This window comes from Lemur catta, chromosome 12 (genome assembly GCF_020740605.2).
Source record: "Lemur catta isolate mLemCat1 chromosome 12, mLemCat1.pri, whole genome shotgun sequence".
Classification (NCBI taxonomy): Eukaryota; Metazoa; Chordata; class Mammalia; order Primates; family Lemuridae; genus Lemur; species Lemur catta.
In genome coordinates, this window is record NC_059139.1 from 53,164,249 (window position 1) to 53,183,154 (window position 18,906).

The 18,906-nt window shown below is 40.8% G+C and overlaps 2 protein-coding genes across 6 annotated transcripts in view; one reads left to right on the top strand and one right to left on the bottom strand.

Moving 5' to 3' along the window:
* Positions 1 to 2,411, top strand: part of ATG10 (autophagy related 10) — a 241,068-nt gene extending 238,657 nt beyond the window's left edge. For 4 of the 5 annotated variants that reach the window (XM_045566127.1, XM_045566130.1, XM_045566128.1 and 1 more), the window contains 2 exons: positions 291 to 407; positions 693 to 1,656. In XM_045566127.1, coding sequence (XP_045422083.1) covers positions 291 to 390 — 100 coding nt within the window. In that variant the 3' untranslated portion in view covers positions 391 to 407; positions 693 to 1,656. Of the gene's footprint in view, positions 1 to 290; positions 408 to 692; positions 1,657 to 1,810 lie in introns of those variants that run through there. The other variant, XM_045566129.1, reaches the window with a different exon arrangement.
* A 12,042-nt stretch (positions 2,412 to 14,453) lies between these two features.
* Positions 14,454 to 16,587, bottom strand: RPS23 (ribosomal protein S23). Its single transcript, XM_045566132.1, has 4 exons — positions 16,291 to 16,587; positions 15,660 to 15,819; positions 14,797 to 14,917; positions 14,454 to 14,645 (listed from the first exon to the last, which is right to left on the bottom strand). The coding sequence occupies exons 1-4, from the start codon at positions 16,493 to 16,495 to the stop codon at positions 14,499 to 14,501; spliced, it is 633 nt and encodes a 210-aa protein (XP_045422088.1). The 5' UTR covers positions 16,496 to 16,587; the 3' UTR covers positions 14,454 to 14,498.
* Between the last annotated feature and the right edge of the window lie 2,319 nt (positions 16,588 to 18,906).

Sequence of the window (18,906 nt, forward strand, 5' to 3'; positions counted from 1 at the left end):
CTGCTACCTTAGTAAATGCTGTGAATTTTACGTGTGAACTTAGAATCATCAAGGGGAGTCAGGAGCCGTAGTGCCTCACCTCCCCTTCACCTGCCTTAGTGAGGGACCCCACCGTCTCTCTGGGCAAGCGAGGGGCCGGCATTCAGAATCACTGCGGTTCCAAGTGGTGGGCACATGTCTTTAAAGAAAGCCTCGTTTCTGATATCATTGGTGACGGACTAATTTTCTACCATTCATCCAAAGACTACAGTGGAAACATTAGCATGGCCTGTATTTCACTTGTTTTCTAGGAACGTCAACTACATCACGTCATGGCTGAGCATTGTAGGGCCAGTTGTTGGGCTGAATCTACCTCTGAGTTATGCCAAGGCCACCTCTCAGGATGAATGAAATGTTGATTGCCAAAGGTAAAAAGAAAAGCCGGGATTTAATGTTTTGCTGGTAGACTCCTCCCTGCTGGCCCTACCAGATGCTAAATTTCCTTTCCTCTTCAGTGAGCTGAGCCCTGACTTGTTTTTTAGTTTTCCGACGAGTGCCATATCCTATCATTTAGAAAGCATTTTACTTTGCTGTAAGTAGCACTCACCCAATTACAGGAGTGGATGCTTTTATTTTAGTATTGATATTCTTGAAATAAATCTTTCCTGCTCAGTTAACCTTTTATTCTTCTTGGCTTTTATTTTGTTCTTCAGATTCTTCTATTGAGCTTAGAAATTGCAACATGTAAGAATGCCTGAAGTTTACCTGGCCAGCCCTGGTTTTAATAAGACTAACACTATGCATTATTTCATCTCACCAAGATTTGACTTGGATTATTCCTCCCTTAGAAGCAAATGTCTGCAGCAACTGATATTTGATGTATTGAATGTTTAGAAAAAACACTGCAAAGATACAACTTACTATAAACAGCAAAAAATGAATCTAATTCAGTGATACTAGAAATACTGACATGATTAAGGCACTAACGGTCATTCTTTTCTAGGCCAAGCACTTCCTTTCCCTTTTTCTGATATGGAGCTTGATAGAGAAATGTATTTGTTTATTCATTTTAGTGTAAGGTGTATGGAAATTAAAATACAGGATTTACATGTCCCTGAAATCAGTGTTATAAATATAACCTATCTTACTCTCCCACAATCAAACTCAGGAACAATAGATTATTTCTGTTTTACTCCGTGTGTGTGTGTGTGTGTGTGTGTGTGTGTGTGTGTATGTGTACATAGATAGATAGATACAGAATAAAGAAAAAACAATAAATATTTTATTGTGAGATAATGTGTTTTTACAAGCAAAGTATGGCATAGTAACTAGATAGGAAATGATTAAACGTTAAAAATTCTTTTTACCTATAGTAATAAAACAATTTGCCATTTTGTCTCTCTTCTTGTCAAACCCACAACTGCTCTCTTCTACTATCTGAAGGATCTTGAGCAAATCTTCATGTCCCTGAGACTTACTTTGTTCACCTTTAATTTGGGAATAACAAGCTACGTCATAGGGTTGCTGTGAGAACCACATGAGATTGTTAATGCATGAGAAAATATTGTAAAGTATTATGTTCCTTAAATGCTCACCTTGCATGTAATTGTTATTCACTCAGTCTGTAAATAAGTTTAACAACCAGTAAGGTATTAAGATAAACTTAATCTGGAAGAATTTTCTGTTTTGGTTGCTTGTTTTGTTTTTCATTTCGGTTTGCTAGGGGCTGAAACCAAGACAAAAATGTAGTTGGCTCTTTAGAGAATCTAGATTAGTGTCTTTCACTGAGGGATGTCCTTTAGAATCACCTGAGGATCTTTCATACCTACAGATGCTGGGGCCACCTGCAACACCAGCGCTGGAGTGATTCTGATGCACACACTCCCTGGAGAACCCCTGGTCTGGATGTACCTTTATTGTGGCATTGATTTGCATAGTTTTGCTCTACCAACAGGCCTTTTCCAAATCTGTGCAAGCTGGATTCGCTTCCTAATGTTTGCCTAGGCATTAAATGGATACTAAGGAAGTTTAGGAGACATTTGCTCACAAGGTGGCCCACTTGCGGGAAACCAGGCAGGGTGAGGGCATCATTCACTCATGGAGCACCATGACGGCACCCCCAGTCTACATCTCCAGGTTGAGAGCTAAACTCTCACAAACGGAGTGGAGGTAGAGAAAGGGTTAACTCAAACTGCTAGAAAAGCTAAAAGTAAATTTTAAAACGCTGAGCTGCACATATTCATGCTAGGATGAGAGTCTGCTTATATGCTTGCTGGGCATTTTGGTATTTACCACTTAACATCTTTTCAACTTCTGCAAGGGATTTTTCCCCCACTCTCCCTAATGTAAACACAGATTTCTCAGCAAGTCATTTCTCAAGCCATGTCATTTCTGGTGTGAAAAAAAAAAATTATAATAACATGTTATCTGAATGATGTGCTTGTCTGGAAATATTAGTTATCCTTTGCTAACAGATTCTGAGATGGTAGTCTATCAGTTTGGGGCTTTTGTTTTTCGTTTTTTTTTTAAGTTAAAAAATTTTTTTCCTCTGATTAATGAAGACTTAAAAATTCATCAGTGGCAGAAAAAAGTTCTGAAGCGTTCCTATGGATTATGGAGGTCTTCGTTCCCAGATAGACCCATCTCCTCGGGCAGCTTTTTTGCTTTTCAGATTTTTTTCACTTAAAAAAACTCTTAAATTTTGGTTGATAAAGACTTTCATTTTTTAAAAAAATGCAGCTATACTACAGTATTATCCCACCAGGTATTAAACATTAGAAAATATTTTGTTTTGTCAAAGTAACAGTTCTTTCTCAGCAATATGAGTTCCTCCCTGTTTTCTTCCCAGCTGATACTAATATAACGCCAAGCACCTTCCATCAGAAATAAGGCTGGTTAAAGTTGCTACCAGCTAACCTCCTAAACTCTGCTTTTGTGTGACCTTGAAAAATTGCTTCACCTCCTTGGTCCTCAGTTGCTTTATTTGTAAAATGGGGAAATTCAACTATGTAGCTTCTGAGGCCACCTCACATTCCTGGGTGTGTGAAACAGGGAGAGGTACGGAGATCTAGACTGTGAGTCTGGTTAGCCGCAAGCTGAGACTTGGGCCAATTTTCTTAATCTCCTTTTTTAACTATTTCTATAAAGCAAAACTCACAATATCTATGGTTCTCACCTGAGTATAGAGATCAAAACGACACATAAAATTGAATGTGCTTCATAACCAACACAGTGACACACAAGGTAAAGGTGACAATGGATGATGGCCCTGCTCCTGCCAGGACGCCAAGCGTTCCTGCTCCTGCCCAGCTCTTGCTTGTTTGAGCCCTCCGCGATGCCACACGGACTCTCTGATCCAGGAGTCTTCTCCTCTGCATCCATATCTGACTATTGCTCATGCCGGTTCCTGCCCGGAAATGCTTCCTTCCCCACATCTCTGCCCAACTCCCAGTCTCTGTGATCCACTCTCACAAAGCCACCTCTGACCACCACAGCCCCGCTGAGCCCTGCTGATCCATGCTCCCTTCGTTACTCACTGTCCTTAGTCATTATGAGCATTTGGTTGCCTCTCTTTCACTCTGATTTCTCCCCACCTTAAGGATGGGGAGTAAGTAATTTCAGGTGAGGCTACATGCGTAGGAGAGCTGCTGTGTGCCTCTGTTAAGTGGATCCAGAAAGGCTCTTGGTGGCCGGGTGTGGTGGCTCATGCCTGTAATCCTAGCACTCTGGGAAGCCGAGGCGGGCGGATCGTTTGAGCTCAGGAGTTCGAGACCAGCCTCAGCAAGAGCAAGACCCCGTCTCTACTAAAAATAGAAAGAAATTATATGGACAGCTAAAAATATATATAGAAAAATCAGCCAGGCATGGTGGTACATACCTGTAGTCTCAGCTACTCGGGAGGCTGAGGCAGAAGGATGGCTTGAGCCCAGGAGTTTGAGGCTGCTCTGAGCTAGGCTGACACTAAGGCACTGTAGCCAGGGCAAAAGAGTGAGACTCTGTCTCAAAAAAAAAAAAAATACAAAACCAGAAAGGTTCTCGGTTTGGGGCTTGCAGGCTGGACGAGCTCTTTGAGTGACCAGTAGCAGCAATAGCAGCTGAGTTGATCAGTGGGTACTAGTCTGCAAGCTAGAGGTTAAAAAACAAAATTAACCTCACCCCCAACAAAAACTTACGAAAATCAAGAGGAAAAAAGTAAAAACTAGGTTTTCACATCTATTCTCCCTGATAGGTATAGTGGGTTTTATTCATACTCTCAAGATATTAAGAAACGGAGCTCTGCATTTTCAAAACCAGCTCTTACATAATTCAGATAGCTTATATTCCAAAGAACTTTTTTTAGGATTAAAATTTGAGAGTAAGAATATGAAAATACTCACTTCAGCAGGTATTTATGAAGCTCCTCTTATGTGCGGAGCAATAGGCTAGGTGCCACAGACAGCAAATGGGCAGACATGACCCTGCCCCATGAGAATGCCACAGTCCCGTGGAGAAGACGGACGAGAGGAAGACCGTGGCAGACGTGTGGGGGACTGTGTCAAGGAAGGCTTTACAGAAGAGGAAGGGGAGTGGAGTCTCGAGAAACTTGATTTAGCCAGGTCAAGGCTAGAGGAAAAACCTCCAAGGTACGTATGGGGGAGTGGTGAAGAATGAAGCTGGCTAGCAGGTGGGGGCCCAGGTCTGGAAGAGCCTTTATTGCCACACTGAACATTTGTATTTGGCCTGAAAACCATGAGGGATTCAAGGAGAGAAGTTAAAGTGATGACATGTGCATTTTAGAAAGAACCTGTATTTTTTTAAACGACTGCTACATATAACTAATCACACATACACTTTGTGTGTGTGGTTTTTTCACCACAAGGTACCTGCCACAGGATTTAGAAGGTAGAGGAACACAGGAAGAGATTGGCGGGCAGGTGCCAAGGACACTTTAATTTTTGCCACGGACCTTCCAAAATAGAACCTGCCAGTGTCCTGAAAAGCCTTGAGTCCTGGCGACTGTGTTACCTAGGACAAGTCACTGTACCTCTCTGAGCCTCTGTTTTCTGATGTACTCATGTTAAGGAAGTGTTTTAGATTAAGTAAAATCAATGTATTGGTTTGTGACCAGTATTTGTAGAATACGTGAAAAAAATCAAAGTGGATTGTACATAGTAAGGGCATTTATTTTTGAAACTGGTTTAAACTCTCTCTCTCTCTCTCTCTCTCTCTCTCTATATATATATATATATATATATGTATATGAAAGCTGTATCTGTGTGTGTGTGTGTGTGTGTGCACACATGCTGAGTTGTGATATAGACTGTATATCTAACTCCAGGGAACAGTCAGAGATCTGAAAATTAATGGACAAATAAGCTCCCTTCTAATTCTAAGACCCTCTGATTTTCTCCTCATGCTGCTGACCAGTAAGTTGCTGAAGGCCATTCTAGAAGGATATAGGAAGCACTTAACTATTAATTGTGTCCATGGCACTGGGCTACTTTTCTGTACACACAGGTCTCCAAAGCTGCTACTCTGGATTTTTACAGGACTCATCTATAAAATTGTTTTCATATTCTTATTCTTAAATTTGGTAGTGTTCTTTAAAGCAGTCCTGTGATGTCAAGCTCTTGCTTTAACTTTTGTGTTGTCAGTAACGACATCTAGTGGTCATGTTCAAGGTATCCTTTACAATCCACATGTATTCCTACATTGGAATCAACTCCACATAATAATAAATAAAACCTATAGCTGTGTGATGCTTTCTTAGATTGTTCTGAAGCTTTTCAATATCCAGAAGTCACTGTTGTAACTATGAGGCAGAAATTTAACAAGGCATGCCCTGATAAATTAACAGGAAATCATAGTGCAGTGTATCTATAGCCTTTGGTGCTTTGTTATTTACAGGCACATGCCAGAACTTCAGGCTTTTGCATGGTGCAGGGTACTTGGTAGCACTCAATAAATTTTGTTGAATGTTTGAATATGTGGGTGATCACTGATCCCAGGGGAAGAATCCCAGAGGAAGTAGGACTTGAAGGACAGAGAGGAATTTGATAAGAGACTAGAAGGACTAAGACATTGAAGTTGAGAGCTATGGAAGGCCAAAAGGGAACCATTAGTAGGGCCCAACAAGGCACCTTTGAAGGTTTTAACAAAGGAGGTGGCTATGTGGAGTTGTTTTTGAAGGACTCAATTGGCAGTGGTATATTGGATGAATTAGAAGGAAAAGAAACTGGATAGAGGCCAAGAAGCTAATGTTATGGAAAGGGGATGAATTCCTAAGTTAGGATGGTGACAGAAAGAAAAAGAGAACCATGTCAGAGACATTTTGAAAACCAGAACTTGGTGTGGAGAAACAGAGAGGACACTTGCCCTGACTTGGTTATGTCTTAGGTTCTTAACGGGGAGTCCCTGCTCAGGTCTGGACTGGGTCCCCTGGTCTCCTTTCTGCAGGTACCAGGGACTGAACTTGCTTTCTTCTTTTAGGAAGCGCCACTCACCCTATCCTTTGAGAAGATTTCTTCCTTTCAACCCCAGCAGCAGAGTGAGATGTAGTCTCCTTAGCTCCCCCCTTCAATAAGTTCAAAGAAAGAGTACACAGTCCCTTTTCTGCTGATGCATAGGGAAATGGCTAAATAAAACATACTATGTAGCAGCTAAGGGGAATGAGTTCAATTTCTATGTATAAAAATGGGAAGATCTCATATACAGATTGAGTTAAAACAAAATCCAAAAACTAGATGCTAACTATAAGCTATGGTTTGAATGTGTCCCCCCAAAAAGCATGTGTTGGAAACGTAATCACTGTAGTAACAGAAGGTGGACCCTTTTAGAGGCAACTAGGCCATGATAATTCTGCCCTCATGAAGGCATTAATGGCCCCGGAAGTGGGTTCCTTTTCAAAGGATGAGTTCAGATCCTTCTTGCTCTCTCTCCCACCCATGTGACATCTTCCACCATGTTATGATGCAGCAACAAGGCCCTTAATGGATATGAACCCTTGATCCTCGAACTACCAGCCTCCAGGACTGTGAGTCAATAATTTCTCATTATAAATTACAGCAGCACCAAACAGACTGAAACACTATGCATGTAGCTTGATACTATTTATATAATAAATGCACTAATACTGCACATTTTCTATAGGGGCATATATTAATACTTTATGTGCAAGACAAATATAAAAAGTGGTCTGGAAGAAGTATGTCAAATTTATAAGAAAGGTTACTTCTGAGGGTGGTCAGTGGGAACTTGGATTAGAAATGATCAAAGAAGATTTGGCTCTTTTTGTAATGCTATGTTTATCTATCCATACAATATGAAACTAAAAATTCATTTTTTAAAAAATATTTGAGTCCTCATAGATCATTTGGGAAATACAAAAGAATTTGAAGGAGAATATTTAAAAATCACTAAAGTATATATCAATACCCAGAGTTAACTGCAGTTAAAATTTTGATGCATTTCCTTGTACTACTTTAAACATATTTAATTAGGATTATCCTATATGTGCTTTTATATCCTGATTTTTTTCCACTTAACATTATATCTGAAACATTTTCTCATGTCATTTAATATTCTTTGAAAATACAACTTAATATGACTAACTAGGATTTCTTCCATATCAAAATGTACCAAATAATTCTATTGTTTGACTTTTGGTGATTTCTAATTCCTCACTGTTTGTTTAACATAAATTCATTCCGTATTTACTTCCTGCATGCTCAGGAACTGTTCTAGCGATACAGTGGTCAATAGGGCAGACAGAGGCTCTTCCCCCAAAGAACTTTCAGAATGTAATGCAATGAGAAATGTATGTAGAAATAAGTGTTCACATTTTATTTTTTTAGGTTACATTGTTACTAAGGGAATTAACAGATCAAATGCTATCAAATCATGTCACTAAACTGTTCACCAATAAGGCTATACCAATTTACATTCCCCACAGCAGTCTGTATTTTATCATTTCATTAAGTCTTTGAAAATAATTTTATTTTACTTAGCTTTTATTACTGAATTGAACATTTTTCTCTTTTTGTCTTGCTAAAATTTGTGTGGATTCTCAGCTTTGTTTCTTCTCAATATGTTCTATATTTCCCAGTGTGCTAGGTTTAGTTTTCTTAGTTTTTTCTTGTGACTTCATTGCCCCCACATTTCAGTCTTGCTCCTATAAAAGGTTATTGTCCATGTACTGGTTTTAGTATAACCAGAAAGTGTGGCAGTTAAACAATTAGGCTGTGTATGTAATTTTTTAAAAGTATGGAAAATTTCAAACATATACAAAAGTAGAGAGAATAGTACAGTGAACCCTCACATACCTACAAATCAGAATCAACAATTGCCAAAAATTTGCCATATTTGTTTCAGCTAATCCTTTTCTTCTTACTTTATTTGCTCAAATACTTTAAAGCAAATCACAGACATTATGTCATTTGTTTTTACAGGTGCATAGTGAACATTTTTATTTGATATATTCCTTCCATTTTTACTCCATTCTCAGACCTTAAAAACATCTTTGGGTTTTTGTCCTCTGCTTTTATTCCTGAGGGTGGGGCTTTATACCCTTTTTCTAATTCCTCCTTTACCAATAACACTGGAGAACTTTTCTCTAAAATGACCATAATTAGGTCAGCCAGTGCAATAAAGCAGAATGTAAAATGTGCATTTTGCAGGTTCTGTGGACTGGATCATCCGCAGAACCTCACCACACTGGGGACATTCCATAAACCATATCAAACTATAGGCAACTTCTCTTGACTATTCTCAGCTGTAATTAAAATGGAAAATTATGTAATATGTGACTAAATCTGATTACTATTGTACAGGTTTAAACAACTGGTTTCTTGGGTTAGGGACCCCTTTGAAAATCGGAAAAAAATGTATAGAACCCATTGTCAGAAAAAATGTATGTGTACACACACACACACACACGTAAAATCAGAAAATTCTGCATACAGTTTCATAAGATTCCCAGACCTTCTAAAATCCATCTATGGGGTAAACCTTTTCCATTTATGGGGTAAACCCTTTCCATCTACGGGAATCCTGGCCAATAAATCCTATTTTCAGTGGCTTTTCTACTGTTTTACACACACACACACACACACACACACACACACAGAGGCAGGAAGAAGAGGGGTATAGTGACAGGGAAAAAAGTACCTACTTATAAACATAAGAAAATGTGTAAACTACAGATGAACCAAATCAACTACTGCATACTGGAATTAAAATCCTAGAGGAACACTCGGAACCTATTAGGAAGCTGAGGAGGGGGAAAGTGGTCACACTTACATGCAGACTCATAAAGAACAGAGTACCTCAAGCTGTCAAACTATATAGAAAAAAAATCTTATTATAAACTGGATAAATAAATTCATATAGCTATTGGATAAAAATTATATGATAAAACAATCTATTTCATACCAGTGTTTCTAAAGTAGGTGTTAATGGACAAAACATGTTTCAAAAAGTAACAGTCCTCTCTACTGTTCTCAACTGTGATTGAAATGAAAAATTGTTTAAAGTGTGGCTTACTATCCATTATTGTACAGATTTAAACATTAGCTGGTTGCTAAAGGAGATAACAAAGCATTATAATACACCATTTCACGTTGTGTGCCTGTATCAAAACATATGCAACTATTATGTACCCATAATAATTACAAATAAAAAATTTTTTTAAAAAGAATCACACACACAAAAATATATCATTAGCATATAAATTGCATGAAAATTCGGGCATGCTCTTTATGTCCTACACTTTTAACGCAGTCAAGTATTAATAACACAACCTTGTGTTCTATTTCTAATTAACTACAGTGAAAGAGTTTGAGAAAGCTAGACTTACACAAACAAAACCCCCACACTGTGAGTAGATTTAGAGAACAGGATTCATGTCAGTAACTTATTACCACAAATAATCAAGCAGATCATGGGTAAAGGCCCTGTGGAGGGAGCCGGTCCTTCCCTGGCTAGGTCTGACTAGTGAGTGAGGATGCTGATTTCCTCCTCCTCCAGCTCCTGAGGGAGCAGTTCTCCTCAGCATCAGAATTGCTGTTTGAAAGCTTCCAGTCTGGGAAGCAGAGTTCATTAAGGAAGGGATTTGCAGTGGTGCTCATCATGCCTGGCTGAAGTTCTGAGGGCTGTGTGCGAGTGGCTCCCTTAATTTCTGAAGCTGCACACCACATATTAAAGGCTTAAGTGACCATCTGAATGAGGTGGCGACTGTGCATGTGCACATTTGAAAATATTGGTTATCTGTCACGCATGGTTACCTTCAAAAGTGTCACTTTGAAAACCGATTTTCTCCTAGGAGACAATTTATGCTTACAAACATTTAATTGTTAAATGTTTTAATGCTTTGCTCTGGAATTCCTGTGGTGACATTACTGTGATAATTATAAGCTTTTAAATCCATTTCTCTTCATACTAACAAACATAACATCACTTTACCAAATAATAAAGACAGGATTTGTGCTAGAAACTAAGAATGCTCAGTACAACCTGCAAAGACAATTTCCCAACTATAGAATGTGAGTTAATACTTAAATGATCCATTTAACAGATTTTATAGGTTAAAATAAAAATTATATAAGTTGCTATTAGTGAAAATGTTATTGTAATATGGTAATTTATTATCTTAGTCTCTTTTCTTGGCTTTGTGCAAAGCTAATAAAGAAATATTAGCTACTTTGACAACCTTCCCATAGAGTCCAGGAATATTATCCACTGCATGAACATTACGACCAAATCCTATGACAAGATATTTTCCTAGAATGAAATAAAGAAATGGAATGAACACAAAGAGACACATTCAAATTTGTATAGCTGCCAAATTACAACTGTGTCTCTCAGCCCTCTCATAAAATAAAAGAAAAAAATCCACATTTATTTGAGGCATTGTGTGTTTCCCTAGTAGAGTTTTAGATTTTTTTCAGAACATCAGTAACTGTAGTGTTTCAATATTTCCAGATACATACACACAAAAAATTTACTAATCATGTTATATCACCCCTCTCCCTTCATAAGACACAAAACTCTTACTAAATACCCAGAATAAATTTGTGTCTGAATTTGCAAAGTAGCTACCTGTAAGGCAGTTTTTATTGTTTTGTGGCTCCCTAAACAGGAACAATTTCATGCAGAGGACAGATTATTGTTCTAATCTCAGCTGTGTCGATTACTTGGGCAAATGATTTTTTTTTTTTTTTCTTTTTTGAGACAGTCTCGCTCTGTTGCCCGGGCTACAGTGCTGTGGCATCAGCCTAGCTCACAGCAGCCTCAAACTCCTGGGCTTAAGTGATCCTCCTGCCTCAGCCTCCCCAGTAGCTGGGACTACAGGCATGCGCCACCATTGAGCAAATGATTTCTAAAATACTTAAGGTATACTTTTGGGCTTCTGACTTATGAGATGAGGTGGCTAGATAAGGCCAGTAGTGAGAAAACAAGGAAATGGCTCCATAGGAACTACCTGAGAGTTTGTCAAAAAGACAGATTTCTCCTGGAATACCCTAAGTATGGTTTCCCAGAGGAATTCTGATGTTCCTTGGGTTTGGGAACCACAGGAGTAAATGATCTCCAAATTCTTTTTGCTCTAGCAATTTCTGATTTGTTTGGGCTTTTCTAGGCAAATAAGGCTAACACAGATTAAGTAACAGACCAAATTACCCATTCACAAAGTATACATATATATATAGACATACACACTTATTTTTTATGTATAAATAATTTAAGACTCACAAGTTGCAAAAATTGTAGTTTGTGTATACAGTTCACCTAGCTTCCCCCAATGATAATATCTTTCATAACCAGAGTATATTTTCAAAACCAGGAAATTGACATTAGCACAACACTATTAACTAAACCACAGACCTTACTCGTAGTTCACCAATCTTCATATGCATTTTGGTGTGTGTATAGTGCTATGAAATTTCATCACAAGTACTGATTTGTGTAAACACTAGCACAAGCGAGACATGGAGGTGTTCCATCTCCACAAAGAAACTCCCTCATGCTACCCTTTTATAGTCAGACTCTGCCCCCATTCTTAACCCCTGGTGACCACTGATCTCTTCTCCACTGCTATAATTTTGTCATTTTGAGAGTGTTGTGGAAATGAAATCATACAAGGTGCAACTTTTTTTTTTTTTTTTTTTTGAGACAGAGTCTCACTCTGTTGCCCAGGCTAGAGTGCCGTGGCGTCAGCTCACAGCAACCTCAAACTCCCAGGCTCAAGCGATCCTTCTGCCTCAGCCTCCTGAGTAGCTGGGACTACAGGCATGCACCACCATGCCCGGCTGATTTTTTCTATATATATTTTTAGTTGTGCGGTTTTCTTTCTAATTTTTAGTAGAGACGGGAGTCTCGCTCTTGCTCAGGCTGGTCTCGAACTCCTGACCTCGAGCGATCCTCCCGCCTTGGCCTCCCAGAGTGCTAGGATTACAGGCGTGAGCCACCTGCCCGGCCTAGAATTTGCTTTTCTTTATCTACACTCACACAAAGGTGCTGGGATTTTGCTTAAATTTTGTGCCCAAGGCGAGTGGGTCATTCTTCTCGCCACACACCTGCACTAGTCCAGTTGGGCACAGCCCTGTGCCTGTCACACATTGCACATGTATGAATAAAGAGGCCTCGGTCACAAGGCAGTGAGGGAAGCGGGGTAGGGCAGAAGACACCAAGATCAGTTTCAGACACTTTTGGATTTGAGGCGCCCGAGGTGTGTTTACGGGTCAATGTGGCAGCCCTGGGCGACAGGACTGCTTAGCAAGACAAAGGGCGTCCCAAGTGCACCCAAGAGACTACAACTGTGAGCTGTCGTGGAGGGTGTCTTAAACTAGGCGAGTTCTTTGCGGGTTCGGTTTACGTCTCAGGGACGCCAGAGACACGGGGCTCAGGGCCGAGGGGGTGGGCGCCCGCGCCGTCCCCGCGCCGCAACTGCAGCCGGGGCCGGCCCAGCTCCCCGCCTCCGGGCGCGCGTCCCGCCACAAGGACCCCGCGGACCCGCCAGGAGCTGCCCGCGCCGCGCCTGACTCCCGCGGCACGGGGCCGCAGGCATCTCGGGACTCTTCCTCTTTCCCGTACGGTGACTGAGGCTCTGTAATCTCCCCAGTCGCAGAGGGTTGGGTCAGTTGAGCCCATCCGAAAACGTCTGGGCAGCCCTCGCAAAGGCGTAGCCAACGTTGCCTCTGCAACTACACGTGCTAAGCAGCGATGGGTAGAACCCAAGAAGAGGCAGTTTTCTCTCCGCCCTTGTGGAAAGACGAAGACTTGTGCAATTGTTTGTGACAGACATAAGTGCAAGTGCGCTGGAGCCGGTAAACAGCAAGGTCTGAAAGTGACGTGCGAGGTACCCTAACAACACAAACACAGCTACCGAGGCTGGGTGGGAATTTAGGCTTGAGCAGGAGCAACTGAGAGGCCAGTGTTGCTGGAGGGCAGGGAGACAAGCAAAGGAATGGCAGGCTGAAGGCTGGAAATAGGCAGGGGCCAGACACAACATGGGTTCTCTTGTGCCATGAGAAATGACCAACCAAAGAAATTCAGTTTTTCAATGATCCTAAACATAATCTAACATGAGGCTCGGGTCGGAGATGATTAACCAGTATTTACTAATAGTCAATAGGAGTTCCATAGATGAAATTTAAATAGGCTAGTCACCTCATTTTAGACAAAGCACTTTATCATATGCATGAAAACTTTGAAACATTTGTGGATAGCAAAACCCATGTGTTCAACATCCGCTTCAACCTATCAAAACACAACTTAACTTGCCTCTCTACCTACATTTCCATTTCTTTTACGTGTGCCTTTAAGTAAACCTTAAGGCCAAAAGGTTACTGACAGTATCTCCTGAGAAAGCACTTCAAAGACTGATCTTGCCATATACCTAGTATCCTTTGCATAATCTTTTTCTCTAGTCCTCCATTTGCCTGGCATATACTTACATCAACTCGCACCTACTAAATCATCGAAAACCTTTATCTTCCTATTTTAAACACAGTATACGTAGACACAGAATTACAACATAGATCCTGATCTTTGAAAACTAAAAAAAAACAAACAAAAAACGAGCAGGGAGTAACTTCAAGGTTACTACTTATCATCTTGGGTCCTCTGAAGATGGATCAAGAATGTGCATTTCCAAGGGGGCCCAAGATGATCCATGTTCAATAAAACTTAAAACTGCTTACTTAGACTTACTAGATACAGAAAACAAGAAAAATTTAAAAATCATCCACACTTCTACCTTAAAAGTCTCACTATAAATTTAGTAAGTTTACTTAAATTTTTAAAGCAATATTAGAATACCGTGTATTTATATTCCAGATCTATAACTTAATTTTCTTTACTCCATGGAATGAAACTTTGTCCTAGATAACAAATCTCATTAACTCTAGAGAATCCTGAAAACTTTTCTCCCCACCTCCTAAAATTAATAAAGCACACAATGCATCTTTGTGGTGAGAAAAAGGAAAATAAAACATGAAACGTTTTTGGCATACGAAAATTTATTACTGTGTTTTCACCATGAAAATTTATGATCTTGGTCGTTCTTTCTTGCCTTTGTATAGAGCCAAAAGAGAGACATTGGCTACTTTGACCACCTTAAATCGGACTCCAGGAATGTCACCAACGGCATGACCTTTTCGACCAAATCCAGCAACCAGAACTTCATCGTTTTCCTGTAATAAAATGAAAAATTTACTTCTGGTGTCAGTGAATCACAAAAATATTCATATGTGGAAACTCCCATTCATTGAATAAAAAACTGGAGGCCCCCCCCCCCAAGAACAGAAAAGTACAAGAGGTTAACTGAGGTGAATAAACATTTACCTCAATGAAGTTCAAGCAACCATCGTTGGGTACAAAGGCTGTGATTTTCTTGCCGTTCTTGATCAGCTGGACCCTGACACACTTCCTGATGGCCGAATTCGGCTGTTTGGCTTCAACTCCTCTGAAAGATAAATAACGCAGCAGAATGAGCTAGCTTTCTAAAAACAGATACATCTCACTACCTTAAGCAAGAACTTGTTAGAAATTGCTTCTATCTTTTCAATCTAATCTTACGTGACTGAAGTCCTGTGATTTCCACCGAATTTTTCCTCAGTCTGTTTCATTAGTACAATGAGGCAATTTTCTAGTCCCTTTACAGTTATAAAGTTATCTTAGATAATTAAGAATTAGAGCTAGAAAGTATGGATTCAAATCATGACTCTACCACCAAATTTGACTGACTCATGAAATTGCCCTTTTTAAAGTAAATAATACCAGCAAATTCATGTCTCAGTCTTAGCTGTATGATCTCAATCACTTCTGACACAACTCTACCTCTTTACATTGATCTCCTCAAATTAAAAAAAGAAAACGCCCCGATAGTTGACAGGCACATTTTGCTAGTTAACAGTTCCCACACACGTGAATGTGTTCATTTATGTCCCTTATTCATTGCTAGTTTCTCCTTCAATTCCTCCCAAGCCAATGGTGAAATTAAAAAACTTTAATTACCTAATTCCCAAGCACTAATTTTATGAACTGTTAAATGCAACAGTGCTTTACAATTTTACTCCCTAAATACCCAAATATGGTTACACAAAACCCTACAATTACTCCCTTTAAATTAAGAATTCAATAAATGTACTTGTCCCAATTTTTCATAGTAACAGAAACCTACAAGGAAGCAACGGATTTTCACTTACACTTTTTCCAGCACAATTCCCTTTGCATGGGAAGCACCTCCAAAGGGGTTGGCCTTCAGGGCCGTGCCCAAATGGGCTTTCTTGTACTGTTTATCATGCCACTTCTGGTCTCGTCGGTGACTACGGAGTTTCCTGGCAGTACGAAGTCCACGACACTTGCCTAAAAATTAAACCATTTTAGTTCTTCCGCAAAAAACACACCCACGTCACGTTTTACATCTTTTGAGGCACTAGCGTCACCTGGACTAAACCCTTAAGCCAGTTGGCTCTTGGACCCTATCTTGGCCGGTGGGCTACACATTTGGCCTCACAATTCCCCTGAAACAACTAACAAACGTTGCAACGGGGCACACGCGCCCCGGCGGGTGCGTCTTCCCAAAGGATGAGGCCCCACGCCAGGCCTGGGAAGCTGCGTCGGCCGCCCTGTGTCCCTCGGAAACGCGTCCCCGGCGGCTTCCGAGCCGCGTGGGCCCCTTCTGCGCCCGGCCATGCACCTTCAGAAGCGGCGTTCCCCTAGCACCCGCCATGGGGTGTCCCCGTGGCATCCTGCTCCCAGCTCTAGTCCCATCCGCCCGCCCGTCCCCGAGAACCCAGGTCCCGCTTGCGGCGCCCGCAGGCCAGAGGCGCTCACCCATCCTGCCGGCACCGCGGGCCTGAGCCAAAGAGAGAAGCGGCCCAGGAAGGAGCCACAAGCCACCGCGAGCAAGCCCCGCCCAACCAAGGACCCCGCGCGGCTGTCTGCGCAGCGCCCGACCCGAGACTGGAGACTCTGCTTCGAGAACGGCTCGCTTGCACCGCTTTACAGAGCCGGAATCTGCGTCGTATTTAATTTGCATTAAATTCAGAGATAGCTAATTTGCACTGTGGTTTCTTTCTTTTTCATGTGCGTGCCGGACACGGGAAGGACGTGGACTACCAAGCCCAGAATGCTTTGCGCGAGACCCGCGCACGGCGCCGGCGCCCTCTGCAAGTCACGAGGTCGGCTCGGCCGAGCGGGGGCGAGGAAGGGGGGGCGGCTGGGCGGCTCTTACGGGGGTGCGTGGAGCGGCCAGGGGGCGGGGCCCTCTGAACGGAGTCTGGGAAATTAGACCCGGGAAACTTAGGCTCACAGGCAGCATAGTAGGCCGTAAAATTTAGTGAGGCGGTTTAGGGTAGTAATTAAAAACCCAATCTTTGGAGTCTGACTTGGTCTTAAACCCTAAAGCTGCCATTTACTGGTTGTGCCACCTTGGACAAGTCATTTAATTAGCTCTTTAGCCTCAGTTTCTCGTGTAAGATGAACTAAATATGAGAATTTTCTGGCATGTTGGTTCACTTGGCAAATATGTCTGTAAAATGCCACTATTGTAGGCACCTAGGATGTAGCAGGGAAGAGAGTGAAAGCTTCTGTTCTTGCAAACTTTATATTCAAAGTGTGACAGAACAGACAATATATATAAGTACATTTAAAAATAATCAAAAAGGTAATTTCACATAATGATAAATGCTGTAGAGAAAAATATACAATTGGGTAGGTAATAGTGATTTGGGGTCGGAGGGTGGCTACTCTGGATAGGATTGTTTAAGAAGGCAGCTCTATGGAGATTACATTTGAGCTGAGAGCTTAAAGACAAAACAATGAGGTAAGTAGAGGGGATAGAACCTTCTAGGAAGGGGGATTCTCAGTAAGTAGAACTGAACGATCAGTGCGCAGAGCTCAGTGAGTGAGGAGCTGCGTGACACTACATGAGGTCTGAGTGTTGCACAGGGACTTGTGGAGCGTGTAGACCATGGTAAAGCCTTTTTCTATTCTTCTGTTGATTGAGGGCCATTGTAAAGTTTTGAGCAGAGGAGAAACAACATAGGATTTGTATTTTTTTGTAGGATTACGCTGGCTGATGTGAGGAGAAGAACAAATGAATGTATGAGGCCAGCTGGGGAGGTGTTGCAGGAGTCCAGGTGAGAGATAAACTTGGCGCCTCAGTGGAGATGGTAAAAGGTAACTGGATAGAGCCAAAAGAATTTGCTAAGGACTGTAGGATGTGAGAGGGGCGTTAATTATGACGTTATGATTTTGACCTGAGCACTTACATGACTTGTGGAGTTATTTACTGAGTGGAAAATGCTGAGAGAGGAGATTTTGAAAGGGGAAATTAAGAGTTCTGTTTTGGATATGTTAAGTTTGGGATGTCTGTTAGGCATGGAGGGATGTGAGGTAGGCAGTTGGATATATTTAATATGATATAAAGTTCAAGAGTCATCAGTGAATAGATAGTATTGAAGGCTATGGCTCTGACTGGGATCACTTAGGGACTCATTGTAGGTAGAACAGAAAGTTTGGAGGCTAGAGCCCCCCGGCTGCCAAAGGTTAGTGATAAGGAAGAGAAGGCAGGTGAAGCAAAATAGAGTGGCCAATGTTACACTCTAGCCCATGGGTGGGGAATCTTTTCATATTGGAAGCCTGCATTAATTTAGCTGTAATCAAATAAGGCCACCCTCAAGAAACTTCAACTATATTTTATAAAAATCTAACTACTATGTACTTAATAATTTCAAAAAATGAAAACTATTAATTTTAAAGCTCACTAACCTTATAATGATTTTGTTGTGTCTGCTTTTTGTTGGAAAGCATTTGAATATTTGGTTGCAGCATGGAGGTCCGCAGTTCCAGCTGATCCTCTAGATGGGTATCAGTCATTTGTGACCTTAAGAGTATCTTGACTTGGGTTAGATAGGAGAATATAGATTTGCAGCAACAAGTGGTTGAGAAGCAAGAAAGCATTTTTTGAACATGTTGTCGAAGGCGTGGGTATTCTGCTGCATTTTTCTATATTTCAATTGGATCTTTCTTAGCATCAGTGACTTTCAATGTCATCTACTGAGCGCTCAATCAATTCCATCTATAGTTCTTTAGGTGCTTTGGTGATATCCACTAGGTGAGGCTGAAATGCTAATTTGAGTATGATATGTTTCTCAGAGTACCTTTCAATGTATTCTCTAATTAATATGTCTATAACAGCTGGGTATTCTTCAAATGATTTGCATATATCATCCTACTCATCAGTGACCTTTGCTAGCTGTGGAAAATGTTCATCCAAAATTTCCTTTTGAAGAAGTGTTTTGAAAAAAGAAAGTTTTTTTTCAAAATGCTTGGATGTTTTTCCATATATCATATATAGACTTAGTTTTAACTTGGAAAGACATGTTGAAGTCATTTTGATTTGACATGATATCACACAGAAATGCTGCATTCCTATAGAAATTGTCT